Raw genomic sequence first — 17,273 nt, forward strand, 5'->3', positions numbered from 1 at the left:
TTGAATAAAGAGTTCGCATTTACTGAAATTCAGTTCTAAACCAAAACCATAATATCAAAAACACTAAAATTAAAACATAATCTAAAAAACTACAAGTAAAAAACCAAACGCTGTCAGCCAATAACTCTAACCATACCTATCTCTGGGAGCAGATTCGTTTTTAGGGTCATCAAAAAAAAAATAACCCTAACCTACCTATCTCTGGGAGCAGTTTCGTTTTTAGGGTCATCAAAAAAAAATAACCCTAACCTACCTATCTCTGGGAGCAGTTTCGTTTATACGGTCATCAAAAAAAATAACCCTAACCTACCTATTTGAAAAAAACCTGGTTATTTTTACCACTAGCATTAAAAAAAAGAGAAAATATGGAGATAGAGAATATTTAGTTAATGAAAAAAAAACCTACTGGTTATTTTAACTACTACTGGGATTAAAAAGAAAAGGGAATAAATTGAGAAAAGGAAAATTTAGTTTATGAAAAAATGTACACGAAAAATTAAATAAAGCGAAGAAATTCCACTGGGAAAAAATGAGAACGGAGTAATTGCCTCGAAGAAAAAATGATTTGCGGAAACGATGGGCCATTTTAGCGAGGCGATCCAAATTAAAAGGTTCAAAGTCTAACTAGCATTATTGTCTAACTAACATTATTGTTAGTTAGACTTTGAGCCCGGGAAAGCGCAACGTACGAGCAACCTACAGCTAGTTCTAGCCCTAGGCAATGTTAACCCCTGCGATTTATGGATGGTGTCGTGTATAGCTAGTTTTTAATCATACATGTTTAGTTTTAATCGTTCTTCTATGTTAATCTATTTTTGTGTGTTTATTGTCATTATTTTTACCATGTAACTTGTGTCTTATTTTACCATGTAACTTGTGTCTTATTTTTTATTATTTTATTATGTCACGTGTCTAGATATAAGTCTTTATTGTTCCCCAATTAAATATTACCTTTTTTCCCTAATTTTGTAAACATTTGTAATACGCTACTGTGATTGGTTCAATAAATAAAATACTTACTCTGCACGTAACACCCACGCCTTGAGTAGGCGTGGCCTAGAGTACCCACGGTGGGGATCGCGCCGAGCGCGCCTATATATACGCGCCCACCCTGGATGCTTGTCACTCACTCATCAATAGCCACAGAGGCACCAGCCTCCCAACACTCTCCAAAGTTTTCTTATAAATCAACAAATGTGTTTTCATTAAACACCCTACACAGCCCCGGTAATGGTGCGGTAATCTGGAGGTAATCTGCAGCAGCCAGCCAGCGCGTTCCAGCCATCGTGTACGAGTTCCTGACTTCGGAATCTGCGAGCCCCACAGTAACTACGCTCGACATTATGGTCCTTCGTTTGCCGAATGAAGAAAGAAACAAGTACGCGCTGAATTTTAAGTAGAACTATACTTAATTCAGGAGAACAAAGAAAAACGAACGCGCTGAGCCCCCGAAGTTCGCTTCGGCTCAGACCTTACCATACCAACCTTTTCCGTAACCCACCATTACCGGCTTGCCGGTGGACCGTGCAGTGTCGTAGGTTCGCCTCCACTCACGTGTCCTGGCAACTTTAGTTGCATGTGTCACATGGTGATACCATCACACTGTTTTCGAACGCTCTAGGCCTTGCACTTTAGCCATTGCGGGAGATTCAGTGCACCGAGGGATCCACGCTTAGGGGCACTGACGCTGCGCTCGGTAGCGTCAGAGCATAGGCGTTAGGCAGGTAAATTTGTAAATAGTTAGGGACCCCCCGCGTGTGTCAAGTGTTGTGTTGTGTGCGTAAAAATCAAGAAAGAAGAAGATGTCGCAAGACGGAAGATCACTACGCTCACGCAAACGGGACCTGCCTGTCCCCACGCCTACGCCCTCGTCCGGCAATACTACGTCCGGCGCGACCAATACGTGGAGCAAAGGCACCAGTGGCGACCAGAAAACTAGTGATGAGAAAGAAAATGAGTCGGTACACTCAGACGAGCGTCATAACGATACAGTGGTAGTTCGCAGTCGGTCGAATACTTTAGTGCCACCCGTTGTTGCGCCGCCGCCGCGAGCGCCGTCTGTTCGCGAGTCAGTTAGGTCTGTTCGCGAATCGGTAAGTAGGGACCGCGATAGTGAATTAACCGTGCTGTTAGCAGAGCTCGAGGTTCGTAAAGCCGCTCTAGTCGTAGCCAAAGCAGAGTCCGATACTGCCAAGTTAATGCTGCAGATTGCCCAAGTTAAGGCGCAGTCTGACGGCGGCAGTGTCAAGTCCGAGGCCGAGGTACGAACTAGAAGTTGGGTAGAACGACAAGCGACGCTACAGCGCGAGATCGCGCGTAAAAACGTAAAAATCCCGCCGCCGAAAGAGACCGCGCCGCGCGCCGCGCCCGACCGGGCCAGCAAACCGCAACCGCGACTTTTAGAGGTACCACACGGTACCTACCCGCCAATGTATCACAAGCCGCCTGAGTTACCCCCGTTCGGCGGAGATATCACCGAATGGATATCGTTTAGAGCGGAGTTCGAGGACACGTCGCCCATGTTTAGTGCCGTCAATAATGTCAGTAGAATCAGACGCGCGCTTAAAGGCGAGGCCCGGACGGCCGTAAAATCGATCATGTACACTGTTCAGGATCCATACGAAATTATGGAAGCGCTAGAACGGCAATTTGGCGACCCCGAGGAAATTGTACTTACGGAGCTGCATAATATCAAACGCATGCCGCGTTTGTCGGAAGACAATGCTAATATCTCGTCGTTTGCCGCGCATATCGCGAACGCCGTCGCCACCGTAAAATCATTGCGTCAAGAAAAATATTTGCACGCGCCTGAACTAGTGAACAAAATAGTGGACAAATTAAATTTGATAGTGCGTTACGAATGGGCCAAATATAGGCAGACTAATTCGGAAACTCCCGGCTTAGCCGCTTTATCTGAGTTTCTCAACGACATTAGTACTGCAGCCAAACGCGTAAACCGCAGACCGGCTACTAGATCGCGAGCTGTAGTGAACACGGTATCTTTTGAACACGAACCTAGGCGGTCGAGCAACGCTCCCTCTAGATCTCGCGTCCCCGCGTTCTCCCGCGACTGTAGCACGGGCTCGGAGTCAGATTTCCACGAAGATTACCCACGCGAAACGGAGAGTAGATCGCGTAGTAAGCATACTGTCGCACAAGTAAAACCACGCGAAAATAGCAATAAAAAAAAACCCGCGTCAACCGGAGCTAGACCCAAACAGCAGATATCGTCCGTCCCTGTCTCGCGCAGTACATGCGCCATTTGTAAGAGCGGGAACGAGCACAAAGTCAGTGCGTGCTCAAAGTTTTTAGCCGCGACGATATCTGAGCGATGGGATCTGGTGAAGGGTGCTAGATTGTGCTACAGATGTTTGGACGTGAATCACCGTAGGCCGTTTAAGTGTAAATACGTCGCGTGCGGTGTAAATCAGTGCGAAGCCGGACACAGTAAGCTGTTACACGGACTGAACGCGGCCGCGCCCGCGAACGGTAACAGTACGCCGGCCGTATCTGTAAACAATATTAGACTCCCGCAAACGTATCTTAAAGTCATGCCCGTGGAGGTGTCGGGACCTTTAGGTACCGTACAAACCCTCGCGCTACTCGATGAAGGCGCGGCAATGACTTTAATGCTGCACGAGACAGCTGACAAAATCGCGCCTCGTGTACGCGGAGAGACGCTAGAAATTGAAGGAATAGGCGGCAGAGTCACAGACCCTGATTCGTATTCACTACAGGTCGCGATTAGGGGTTTTTGTAGCCGACATTTGGAGTTAATGGAGGTGCTCACGATAGGCGATATAGGTATAGGTTCGCAAGGCGTACCACGTGACTTAGTCGACAAGTGCGAACATTTGTCGAAAATCGCGGACGAGTTAAGTTACCCGACGTCAGTACCTACTATCGTGATAGGCCAAGATAACTGGCACCTCATCATTTCTCGGCAAGTCATAGACGGCCCGCCTAACCTTCCCGTCGCGAGTCTAACTAGATTAGGATGGGTCCTACACGGCCCAGACCGAACGCGTCGCGCCGCGGTAAATTTTGTAGGGCACGCACGGCCCAAAACCGCGGACGACGAAGCTCTAGAGCTTATGAAACAGCATTTCGACATAGAATCGTTAGGCGTTTCGCAAAAGTTGCCTCGGGCCGATCCCGACCAACGCGCGCTAGACTTATTAATAGCCACGTGTGATAAGATACCGGGGGAGAATCGGTATCGAGCGGGCTTATTATGGCGAACTGACGACGAAAAACTCCCCGATAACCGAGCGCAAGCGTTAAAGCGGCTATTCAGTCTAGAACGTAAACTAGACCGCGACGTAAAGTTGAAAGCCGAATATACGACACACATGAACAACTTGCTCGATAAAGGTTGCGCGGAGAAAATGAACTCGCCCCCGCCCCCCGACTCACCCCGGACGTGGTACCTAGCTCATTTCCCCACATTTCACCCACAGCGCGGTAAAATGCGGTTAGTTTGGGACGCGGCTGCTACAGCATACGGACGTTCGCTAAACAGCGCGCTGTTAGCCGGCCCCGATCTGTTAGAGTCACTTTTTGGCGTATTAGTGCGGTTCCGCGAAGGTAAAATCGCGGTAATAGCCGACGTCAAAGAGATGTTTTTGCAGATCGAAATAGTAGAGCGAGATCGGGACGCGTTACGTTTCGTTTGGAGGGGGGAAGACCGTACATCTCCTCCACAAGAGTACAGAATGAAGCGGCTTATATTTGGATCGGCAGCGTCGCCGACAACCGCGTTATATGTCAAAAACGAAAACGCAAAAACGCATAGTACTGAGTTTCCGATCGCAGCTGAAAAAACAATTAAAAATACGTACATGGACGACATGTTGATCGCCCTCGACACGTCAGAGGAGCACGCCAGACGCGTAGTAAACGATATTTACGAGCTAAACATGCGCGCGTCCTTCGAACTCCGCGGGTTCGCTTCGAACCACCCTGCGGTAATTTCTGACGTAGTTAATAGCAAAGAGGAAACGTCTTTGTTAGGCGCGAGCGAGAGCGAACGTACATTAGGTTTGAAATGGAATCACAAGCGTGACACCTTAGGTTTCAACGTGAACTTTCGTAATACGCCCGAAGACGTACTTAACGGTCAGAAATTGCCAACGAAGCGACAGGTAACGAGTAGCGCGATGTCAATATTCGATCCGATCGGTTACGTAAGCCCCATATCCGTCTTAGGCAAGGCATTAATGCAGGAAATATGGAGGACAGGAATCGGTTGGGACTCGCCTATACCCGTCTCACTCGCACCCGCCTGGCGATCGTTCATCGATAACGTACAACAATTACGAGACTTAGAGATTCCGCGACACGTGACCGCATTTAATAGGGAGGCATATATGCATGTTTTTTGCGACGCGAGCGAAAAAATATATGCCGCGGCCGTGTATTTAGTTAGCGTCAACCCCGAGGGGACTAGAACTTCCGCGTTAGTAGCCGCTAAGGCCCGCGTTTCGCCTCTCCGGGTAGTTAGCATTCCGAGGATGGAATTGCAGAGCTGCGTACTAGCTACTAGATTAGCGGAAACCATAGTCAAGGAGTCAGATTACGTAATAAAGGACAAGTATTTTTGGTCTGACTCCAAAACGGCGCTCACGTGGATACGTTCGGACCCACGTAGGTATAAAACATTCGTAGCACATAGGTTAGCAGAAATCGAGAACACTACCACCCCCGCCAACTGGCGCTGGGTGCCTAGTGCAGCTAACGTGGCTGACGACGCGACTCGCGGTATACCTGCGCAATTCGGAGTGAACCATCGGTGGTTCATAGGGCCCGATTTTATACGTAAACCGGAAGAGCATTGGCCGACCGAAAAAGCGCCAACGCCCGTCGCCGATACGGGCGAAGAGCGCGTCAACAAACTCGTATGCTCAGTAGGTGTCGCGAAAAATAAGTTTGAGTACCTGCCGGAGGTAAGTAGGTTCTCAAAGTTCGTACGACTAGTTCGCGCCACCGCTAGGGTTCTGGTTGCCGCCGAGGTATTTAAAGCCTCACTGCTGTCTAAGAAAACAGATACAGAAATGAATAAGGGGCATTTAAATTTAGCAAAGATATTGCTAATTCGCCGGAGTCAACATGCTGCCTTTCCAGAGGAGATTAAGCTATTGGAAACTGGGCGGCCTCTACCGAAGAAGTCTCCGCTGCATAAGATAGCAATACAACTTGATAAGAACGGAGTCATAGTGCTAAACGCTAGAATTGACAAAGACGTGCACATACCCGTCCTACACGCAAAAGAAGACTTCGTCAAGCTGCTAATACATCATTTTCATGCGCTCTTCGACCACGGCAACCACGCAACCGTCATCAACGAGTTGAAGCAGAGATATTTTATTATCGGGCTGCGCGGTAATATTCGCTATATAGCGAACAAGTGCCAATGGTGTCGGACCTATAAAGGAACCACACTCAAGGTTCCTGTAGGCGACCTCCCGCCAGAGAGGCTCCAGGCGAATCAACCGCCATTTACCGCTGCAGCCGTAGACCTGTTTGGCCCTATGCAAATCACAATAGGCCGCCGCCGCCGCGAAAAGAGATGGGGTGTACTATACACATGCCTCACGACACGCGCTGTGCACTTAGAGCTTGCCGCCTCACTTTCGGCATCCTCTATGATACTTTCCTTGCGCAGAATGATAGCGCGACGCGGCACGCCTACAGTTCTTTACTCTGACAACGCCACCAACTTTTACGGCGCAGAGCGAGAACTGGCAGAGGCCAAGAAGACGCTGCCCGACACTTTAAAGCCATTTTTGATCGAGCGAGCCATAACCTGGAAAAAGATACCGCCCGGCAACCCTTCCGCCGGCGGTGCATGGGAACGGCTCGTAGGCAGCGTGAAAAGGTCACTAAAGGTAACACTCAAAGAGAGAGCACCTCACGAAGAAGTTCTGCATACATTACTGCTGGAAGCCGAGCACATAGTCAACTCTCGACCGTTGACACCAGTGAATCCAGACCTAGACAGCGAAGCTCTGACGCCGAACCATTTTCTCATCGGGCGATCGAGCTCAATGTCACCACTGGGCGTCTTCACAGACGCGACTATGTCACTCTCGTCATGGAAGACAGCGCAGACCTTAGCCGACCATTTTTGGAGGCGCTGGCAGCGAGAATACCGACCCAGCCTCCTCCCTCGGCCCGGTGCTCATCAGAACGTGAAGAAACTACATGTAGGCGACGTAGTCATCGTAGCGGACAGCTCCATGCCACGAGGAACATGGCCTAGAGGCGTAATCGCACAACTCTTTCCCGGCCCTGATGGCCACGTAAGAGTAGCCATTGTTCGCACCCGCGCAGGTGACGTCCGCCGCCCAGTTTCCCGGCTTATACCTATATACTCCTCGCAATCAGACGGTGTTGACACACGTGGGGGAGATTGTCGTGTATAGCTAGTTTTTAATCATACATGTTTAGTTTTAATCGTTCTTCTATGTTAATCTATTTTTGTGTGTTTATTGTCATTATTTTTACCATGTAACTTGTGTCTTATTTTACCATGTAACTTGTGTCTTATTTTTTATTATTTTATTATGTCACGTGTCTAGATATAAGTCTTTATTGTTCCCCAATTAAATATTACCTTTTTTCCCTAATTTTGTAAACATTTGTAATACGCTACTGTGATTGGTTCAATAAATAAAATACTTACTCTGCACGTAACACCCACGCCTTGAGTAGGCGTGGCCTAGAGTACCCACGGTGGGGATCGCGCCGAGCGCGCCTATATATACGCGCCCACCCTGGATGCTTGTCACTCACTCATCAATAGCCACAGAGGCACCAGCCTCCCAACACTCTCCAAAGTTTTCTTATAAATCAACAAATGTGTTTTCATTAAACACCCTACACAGCCCCGGTAATGGTGCGGTAATCTGCAGCAGCCAGCCAGCGCGTTCCAGCCATCGTGTACGAGTTCCTGACTTCGGAATCTGCGAGCCCCACAGTAACTACGCTCGACAGATGGTGACCGCCCATGCTATAAACGTAAGTGGAAATTGACTCCTGGAACAGCCATGCCCTTGAACTAAAACCGCTAAAAAATGTTCAAACAAAAACTCAAACGAATACGCTTACCTCGCACTTCGCGCTCGCTTGATCAATCAGCAATACGATGTTTAAGTGCAAAAAAAAATAAAAAAAATTGCATTTATTGGGGATCGAACCGGGTACCTATTCCCATATGCTTGCTTGTAAGCGTCTTTCCAACTGCGCTATGATAGCATTTAGATGAGCTGACGAAATTTGGTTACTTATTCTCGAGTAAGAATTTAAATATCTAATCTAAAGAGAATAAAGTGTATAGGGGACGTGCATGAACTATAGGCAGCACAGGAGCCGTCAGATCTTTGGCGCGAAGCGTAGATGTGTAGTTTAGGATTCCGATGTAGCCCACGAGATGGCAGAACCTACTATGTACAAGGAAACGTACTTACGAGAACGGTAGATGGTAGCACTTGCTTTGGCAATGTACATGTGCACATATGTTTCCGATTCAGGCCACAAGATGGCAGGCCCTCCAACGCGCACGGTCCCTATAGTGGGCGTGCGTGAACTATAGGGGGTAGCATAGGAGCCGTCAGATTTTTGGCGTGAGGCGTAAATGTGACGTTTATGCTTCCGATGTAGCCCACAAGATGACAGAACCTACTATGCATAAGGAAACGTACCTACAAGAACGGTAGATGGTAGAACTTGTTTTGGCAATGTACATGTTTCCGATTCAGGCCACAAGATGGCAGACCCTCCAACGCGCACGGTCCCTATATGTAGTAGAGGGTTATTGTCATACTAAATTTTGTAGTCACAGTAAATTTACTGCCATCTTTCGATACAGGATTAACATGAAAATGAAAAAAAAAATATCAATAAATGTATATATGTATGGATAAATGATTTTTTTTATTTTTAGAACGCCATATGATTTTGACCCATGTTCTTTTACTGATATGAGAAAAAATTGTTAAATATAAAATGGTGTCGCCATCTAGACGAGCATAGGCCAAAGGTATGGCGCCGTATATTCAAGAATCAAATTTTCTTTAAAGCGCAAAAAGCCATCATCTGTTGCAAAAAATAAACGAATGCGCTTAGCCCGCGCTTGATAAATAAAAAATACGATTTTTTTTCATTTTTTCAAAATAAAAAAATAAAATAAATAACAACAATTGATACGAAATTTAAGTATAAAAAAATACAAAAAGTTATGTAGCAGCATACAATTACAGGGGATGGAACCAGGGACCTCCCTATGCAAACAAAAAAGCGAACGTTTGCAAAATGCGCCATGATAGTTCTTACTAAAGCTGACGAAATTTAGCTACTCATTCTCAAGTAAAAACTAAATATCTAAATACCGCCGAAACCAGTGATACAAATTTTCTGAATTTTTGGCCTATTAATCTATAAACATATATCAAAAAGAAAAAACTCTTATGATATCGATACGACTATTTGTTTAGGCGACAGGTATCACGACTCCGCCATTTTTAAAAATTTCCAAAAACCGGATTGACAAAAAAATTTTATTTAGTCATAAAATTCGGTCACAAAATTTCACGAGAATCGGTTAAGAATTGCGACCTGTAGAGGAGAACATCCGGACATACGAAAGCAAAATGCCCGAGTCAAAACGTAGACCTTTGCTTCGCTTCGGTCAATTAAACAAACAAGATAACTTACCAGCCATGTAGCTCGTTGTCTGATTACGGCTATAGCTTAGTTAGTTTTGCTGGACATTTTCCGCAAATCGACATCTACGGTGCCTATTTTGCGTGAAACGAGGTAGCCCTACTCTAACCAACCCAGCTTCTTGGTCTTCAGGTTGCCAACTGCCTCCTTCAGTGTGGCTATAGCTTGGAAAGTACTTGGACTTTAAATAATCGTCAGAAATTTCGCTTTAAAGTGCCGTGAAGCCTTGTCAGAAGCCGGTGTTGTTCGAAGCGTGAAGCCCGTGATCATCATCAACATTAGCCCTTGTGCATCTTTACAGATGATTGACATTGTTTATAAGATAAACATTCAGGAATTGCTTAAATTGTTGATTTAAAATCTGCACAGAAAGTTTAGTTCGCGCCTACAAACTTCAATCAATCTTTGGGTGTTATGGCTCCATCGATATTGTCGATGATTCCGCCAACGTCAAGGTTTAGGAAGGCACGTGCTTTATGAAGACAATTGGCCGGTGAATATCCACGACGCAGTTCATTCAGATGAGAATCGAATGTAGATCTACCTACAACCAGGACAAAACAAACATACATTATTAAAACTAACTACTACAAATACAAGTTATTGTTTTTTATGTGTTTAGCTAAGACGTTCACAAAAGGGGAGGTAACTAATGTAAGGAGGAAATTAATGTTAACCGGACGAGGAATTTTAGGGGGGAGGATGTCATATAAGGGGGTAACGAGACGATTACAATCCCAAAATACGTGTTCGAGAGTACCCTCCACCAGACCACATTCACATAGAGAGTGGTCTCGAACACGCATCTTTTTTAAGCGAACGGGGGTGCAAACGTGGCCCAGTCGAAGGCGAATGATCGTTGATGTAATGTTCTTCGGCATTGACTTTCGTGTACCAGAGAACCACGGTTTATGGAGAATATTTGGTTGGATACTGCGAAAATGTTTAGCAATCTGTAGTTGAGTAGTTTGCCATCGGGTGTTCCAGGCATCTCGCAAGTGGATCAGAGCTTGGGCCTTAATGTCGCGAGGGAAGCATCGGTCATACATGTGGTTGCCAATTGTTATTGCCTCTTTAGCGCATTGGTCGGCTATCTCATTACCTGTTATTCCGCTATGACTTGGAATCCACGCCAACATTACCTGAATATTCTCCAAATGACATTTGTAAAGCAGGTCTTTGATTTTTAAAGTAATGCTGAAGTTTTCTTTAGCATGAAAAGGCCTTTTAACTATATCTTGCAAGCAACTCAACGAATCAGTTAAAATAATGGATTTATTAAGGTGGTGAGAGTAAATGTAAGACACGGCCTCCAACAATGCGACTGCTTCTCCGGAAAATACCGAATTACCAGGAGGAAGTTTAAAGCTCAAAATAATTTTATATTTGGGAATCCACACTGCAGACCCTACTGGACCGTTGTTATTTAATTTGGACGCATCAGTAAAAATAGCCAAATGATCTGGATATTGATTGAACATTACTGTGTTAAAGATACTATCTGCTCCTATTTGATCTTTGTATATGCCTAAACTAAAAATGACATTTGGCTGATATATAAGACTATCATAACTTGTTTCGAAAAGAGGGTTTTTGTAATTTTGAAAAATTCGAGCCGGTAACTCTAAATACTTTTTATAACTGTTAACCAATAAAGGAGAACTTTTATGAGCCCAGTAACGAGAGGTATCTACAAGTTGTTGTAAGGATTCCAAAATTGGGAGAAGTGGGTGGGACGCTGTTTGGAGCGTCTTGAATAAAAACCTGTCCGCTAAGAACTGTCTTCGCAAAGAGTAAGGAGGGTCCAAGCATTCGACCTGAAGGGCAATTGTCGGAGAAGACCTCATAGCACCCACAATTATTCTAAGACATCTTGCTTGTATACGGTCCAATCTACTTAATGCTTTCTTGTTGCAGGGTTCAAGGATAATGCTGCCGTAATCGAAATGACTCCTAATAATTGCATTATATAAAAGTTTCTGGCAATATGGGTGTGAACCCCACCTTACGCCGGACAAACAACGAATGATATTAATATTTTTTTCCACTTTATGACACAAGTAACGAAGATGGCTTACGCCCAGAAGCTTGGTATCAAGAATAATGCCTAAAAATTTTACCTCGTCTGCTATCCTGACATTTTCTTCCTCGATCAAGATATTCACTTCCGGCACATAACGTTTCCTAGTAAATATAACCGCACTGCTTTTTTCCGCTGACAATGAAAGGCCGTGATCAGATAACCACGTGCTTAGGTAGAAAAGAGCAGAATTTATGGATTGCTCAGTGTCTGAAAATACTTTAGAAGAAGCATAGAGGACAATGTCATCCGCATACTGCAAAATTTTGCAAAAACAATTAACGGAGGTATCTAGATCTGAAGTGTAAAGACTATAGAGAAGAGGGCTCAGTACTGAGCCCTGGGGGAGACCCTTCCACACAAGATTTGCCGCCGACACCTTCCCATTTGCTCGTACAAGAATAGACCGGCCCATATACATATTACATATGATGTTGACGATCCTCACAGGGATACTCAGATTAAGCAGTTTCTGCCTGAGTATAGGAAGATCTACATTATCGTATGCAGCCGTGACATCCAAAAACACACCGATAACGTGCTTGCCCTGAGTCAGCGACAGACGAATGTCTGAGGTGAGAACGCTGAGGCTGTCCGTAGTACCCATTCCCTTTCTAAATCCAAACTGGGTTTTCGATATCATATTTTTATTTTCTGCAATCCACTCCAGTCTATTTTTAATCAGATGTTCCATTATTTTTGCTATCACTGATGACAAGGCGATGGGTCTATATGAATTTGGATTAGCTGGATCTTTTCCGGGTTTTAGAATTGGTATTACAATCTGGGTTTTCCAGCTATCTGGAATATTTCCCGTTAAAAAAATATTATTAAGTATTTCTAAAAATTTTCTTTTTATGGATTGCGAGCTTTGTACCAAAAAGGAGTATGGGATACCGTCACAACCCGGAGCGGAGTCCCTGAGGTGATCAATCACGCAGCAAAGCTCATCAAAAGAAAAAGCCTCATTCATTCTCTCAGATGGAGCTGAAACTGAGCAGTACCCACCAATGCCTTCCCGACTTGGGACATACGGTGGAGCCATCCTAGATATAAAATCTTCAAGCCACATACATTCATTAGTACTGACATTATTGTTGGTTTGAGAGTGTCGAAAAGCTTTAATCTTTTTCCATATCAATGTGGAAGGAGTTCTTGGGGACAGGGACTCACAAAAAGTACGCCAGCCTTGAAATTTCTTTTTGCTAAGGAATCTCCTAGTTTTGGCAGAAACGCGCTTGAAATTAAGATAATTATCTAGGGAAAGATCTTGAGCAAAAAGAGACTCTGCCTGTTTACGCTCCTTTACCGAAGCAGAGCATTCGGCATCCCACCATGCTGGAGAAGGTATTTTGTTACGAGCTGAATTTTTCAAAGGGATAGAGTTATCAGCCGCTGAAAGAATTGCCTCAATAAACGAGTCATACATTTCCAGAATACCTGTATCACTTGCACTGAGAGTATTTGTTAAGGAGTGATCTAATTCAGATCTAAACTTAGGCCAATCTGCTCGACATGTGCTATATTTAAGAAGTGGTGTCTGAGGGGGCGTTGGAGCCATAAAGGAATCTTGCAGGATAGTTAAGATAGGAAGGTGATCGCTCCCAAAAGAATTTGAACAAACTGACCACACTAATGATTGTACTAAGCTCGGTGATGCCATAGTTAGGTCAGGGACACTTGCATTTTGAATGGGCGAGACTCTACGCGTTGGGGTTCCGTCATTTAGAATGCATAAGTTAACGTTGTCCATAAGATCCAAAACGTACCGGGAATTCGCGTCGTAATCTCTTGAACCCCACAAGGGGTGGCGGCAATTAAAGTCTCCTTGTACGATAATAGGAGCTGGCAATGATAGCAGAATGGAATCAAGCTCTTTAATTATTTCTCGATTGGGGTGAGGAATATACACAGAAGTAAAAGATATGTTAAGGCAGCGAACTGCCACAATGTTAAAATCAGGTGAATGGGGAGGGAGAGGAAGTTGAGAAAAGGTTACATTTCTTTTAACAAAAATAGCACAGCCAGCACGCCCGTCGTTCCGGTCATCCCTGAGGCAGGAGTAGCCTGTTACCCTAAAGCGGGATTGAGGCTCTAACCATGTCTCCGAGATGGCAAGAATAACTGGGCTATATAAATTAATTAAATTAATAATTTCATGCTTCTTATTTTTAATACTTCTAGCATTCCATTGAATCAGGCTGTGTGAGGCCGTTTTGGATAGCTTTATTTATTGTAGCACAAATGTGAGCCTGGAAGGCTTCTAGAGCATTGTACGGTAATATATCTGCAAATCTGCTTAGGAGGTCATCAATAATCATTGAAATTCCATAGCCTAGGTTGTCATTTGGTGTCTCTGAGGACTGTTGTCCTAGTGCACATCCATTGGATTGAGAAGATCGAGGGGTGAAAGTGATATTCCTGTGTGCCTCTACATCATATGACTTACCTAGGACAGGCTTGGGTCGCCTTTGAACGAGGACAGTTTTTCTGTATGACTTTTGTTGGTTGGCGATGGTGTTGTCGTTCTGAGTTGCTGACAGTTGGACTGGAGTTTGAAAAGGGGAGGAGAGAATCCTTGGGCTTGATTGGCTTGCCTGGTTCATCTTAGAAATATCAGCAAATGATGTTCTGACTGGCCTGAATCGTCTCGCAGCTTCGATATATCCTATGTTTTCTTCTACCATTACTAACTTTATTGATTTTTGGCGAGAAAATTCTGGACAGCTTTGGTCGGTTGCTGCATGGGGGCCAGAACAGAAAAGGCAGGACACCTCAGCATCCGGTACAGAACAATCAGTTGCCTCGTGATTTTGCGCACAACGTGAGCACCTGGGATTTGAGCGGCATTGGTCTTTCATATGGCCAAATCGGACACATTTCCTGCATTGGATTATAGGTAGTTTATAAGTGTCGACTGGTATAGACATGCTGAAGCTATAGATTTTTTCAGGTAAAATCTGACCTAGGAATGTTAACACAACTGTTCCCGTGGGTTCCCAGACGCGTCGACCTTCCACTTCTTTTTTTTTTATTAAGCCTACGAGCCTTGACCACCGGGCCGGCCCCCGAAGGGCAATCAATGCTATTTATGAACTCTTCTAGAGTCCAGTCCAAGGGGATCTGCCTAACTATCCCCATCCGAGATACCTGGAACCGCGGAATTGCTGCAGAAAACTTATGCGTCGCCAAAATGCTGTGAGACAAAAATGCATTTGCCTCTGACGCCGTCGCGAAGTGAATCTCCATTTTAGTTTTCCCTAAAGCTTTAATTTCCTTAATGCCCGCAATCTTGCTATTATATATTATTTGGGCCATTTTTAAAGCTTTCATCCTGCTCGGGGTGTTAGATTGGTCAATGTCTTCACGAGACACATGGACTACGAATGGACCTAAATCAGTAGACGCATACTTAAAATCATTTGCGTTTTCGTATCCCGGACGAACGTATGTGTGCTGAATTGACGCGCTTGGAGGGCTAGATTTTTTCCCATGAAGGTCTACTACACTGTTATCCTCAGGAATAGGACGCTTTTGACTCCCTATATTGCCACCGTTTTTATCCGGTGGCTCGGTATCATCTCCCGTACCTCCCGTTTCCATGTTAACTACTACCATACACCACAAAAACTCACCTCAACTGTTTATTAACCCACCACCAACACAAATATTCAATCCTCAGTGACTATTAACAAGAAAAACCACTAAAACTCGAAATTTTAATCCCGGCACGTGCGTTAGCAAAAACCGCTGACTACGGAATCCGCCTACAAACTTATCTCGTTGTCGGTTGTTGAGAATTTCGACAAGTTGACAACTTACTTTGGCATTTATGACTGGGTTGCTATATAAATAAATAATTCCCTCAAAAAAAATTTGGAAGGATTGCGTTCATAATGGCTCCTCTACACGATGGGCCAACGTTGGCGAATCCAAGGGACGCATTTATGCGTTAGAGGGAGCAAGTGATATTGCTATCTCATTCTACCGCATAGCTGCGTCCCTTGGATTGGCCGACATTGGCGCATCGTGTAGAGGAGCCATAATACGGCAAAATGATTATCTATTATATAGTTGGTCAAGCACATCTTGTCAGTAGAAAAAGGCGGCAAATTTGAAAAATGTAGGCGCGAAGGGATATCGTCTCATAGAAAATTTTAATTTCGCGCCTTTTTCTACTAAAAAGATTTGCTTGACCATCTATAATAGTTATTTGTTATTTTATAGTTGGTGCAACGAATTTTATTTAGCAATGGATAAGACCCCCACGTCAGCGTTAAATTTAGCGAACTGTGCTTAAGTTAGCGGGTGGTTTGGTGCAACCCGCCTTACCCGCCCTAAATATCTAATTACTGCTCCACCATCTTGAAAAAATTATAATAACCGGATCGACAAAAAAATCTATTTAATCATAGAATCTGGTGGGTTATTCCCACTAGTTACCACCAAGTTCTTACCAGTGGTAACTACTGGGAATTTTTTTCCCACCTTTTACCACTGGTAACTACTGGGAAAAAAAATCCCAGTAGTTACCACTGGTAAAAGGTGGGATTTTTTTCCCAGTATTTACCACCAAAATATTGTTACAGTTCAATACTAATAAAAACAGTATAAATATGTACAGGTTGTTTTTTATAATCACCTGCAATAATTTACGAGGTGAATATGTAGGTCATACTAAACAAGTTTTATTGTGGAACCAATACCGAAATCGCGAAAAAAATTGACTCTCCCATATAAATATCAACATCAGACCAGTCAAATTGTATGACACAGCCAATGGGGTTGGCAACTGTCAAAGGTTTGCCTAGATGGCGCCATCATAGCTTGCCCCTTTTTCTATGAGATTTGGCTTAAAGAGCTGGCATCCAGCGTATTAAAAAAAACAAAAATTTGACACAATTCTAGGGATTGACGGGGCAAGCTATGATGGCGCCATCTGCTAAAAACTTCCACCGGCCAACCCCATTTCTTTTTAATACATTTTGCATTAATAAATTATTAAAAATATTTGTATGGAAGAGTCAACTTTTTTTTCGCGATTTCGGTATTGGTTCCATGGTAAAACTTGTACAGTATGGCCTACATATCCACCCCGTGAATTATTTCAGCCGGGCTAGCACATGATTGGCGCGACAGTATCTCGCGTCCCTCTTTTGTTAACATAGTAAAAGACGAGTAGTCTATCTCGCCGCGAGATACTGTCGCGCCAATCATGTGCTAGGCCTACAGGTGGTTATAAAAAACATCTTGTATTTATAGTATTCTTATTAGTATTCAACTCTAACAAAATTTTGGTGGTAACTACTGGGAATCAAAAAATTCCCACCTTTTACCAGTGATAACTACAGGGAGAAACAATCAGCCCATCCGAGGCGCGCCCTAAGCGGTTTTAATAACAACCATGCCCTTTAGTTATTTCGCCTGAGTACAAATTATGAATATGTAATTCAATTTACAGTTAATAAAA

General features: G+C 44.2%; 2 protein-coding genes across 2 annotated transcripts in view; both read left to right on the forward strand.

Moving 5' to 3' along the window:
* LOC134789749 (uncharacterized) overlaps positions 1-17,273 on the forward strand; it is a 304,376-nt gene that overhangs the window by 161,014 nt on the left and 126,089 nt on the right. The window lies entirely within an intron of this gene.
* LOC134789659 (uncharacterized) lies at positions 1,803-7,424 on the forward strand. The gene has a single exon (XM_063760252.1). It carries the CDS (start codon positions 1,803-1,805, stop codon positions 7,422-7,424), a length of 5,622 nt encoding a protein of 1,873 aa, XP_063616322.1.

Source organism: Cydia splendana, chromosome 4 (assembly GCF_910591565.1).
Source record: "Cydia splendana chromosome 4, ilCydSple1.2, whole genome shotgun sequence".
NCBI lineage: Eukaryota > Metazoa > Arthropoda > Insecta > Lepidoptera > Tortricidae > Cydia > Cydia splendana.

Coding starts and splice junctions, on each gene's coding strand:
- LOC134789659 (XM_063760252.1), top strand. CDS start 1,803: ATGTCGCAAGACGGAAGATCACTACGCTCACGCAAACGGGACCTGCCT.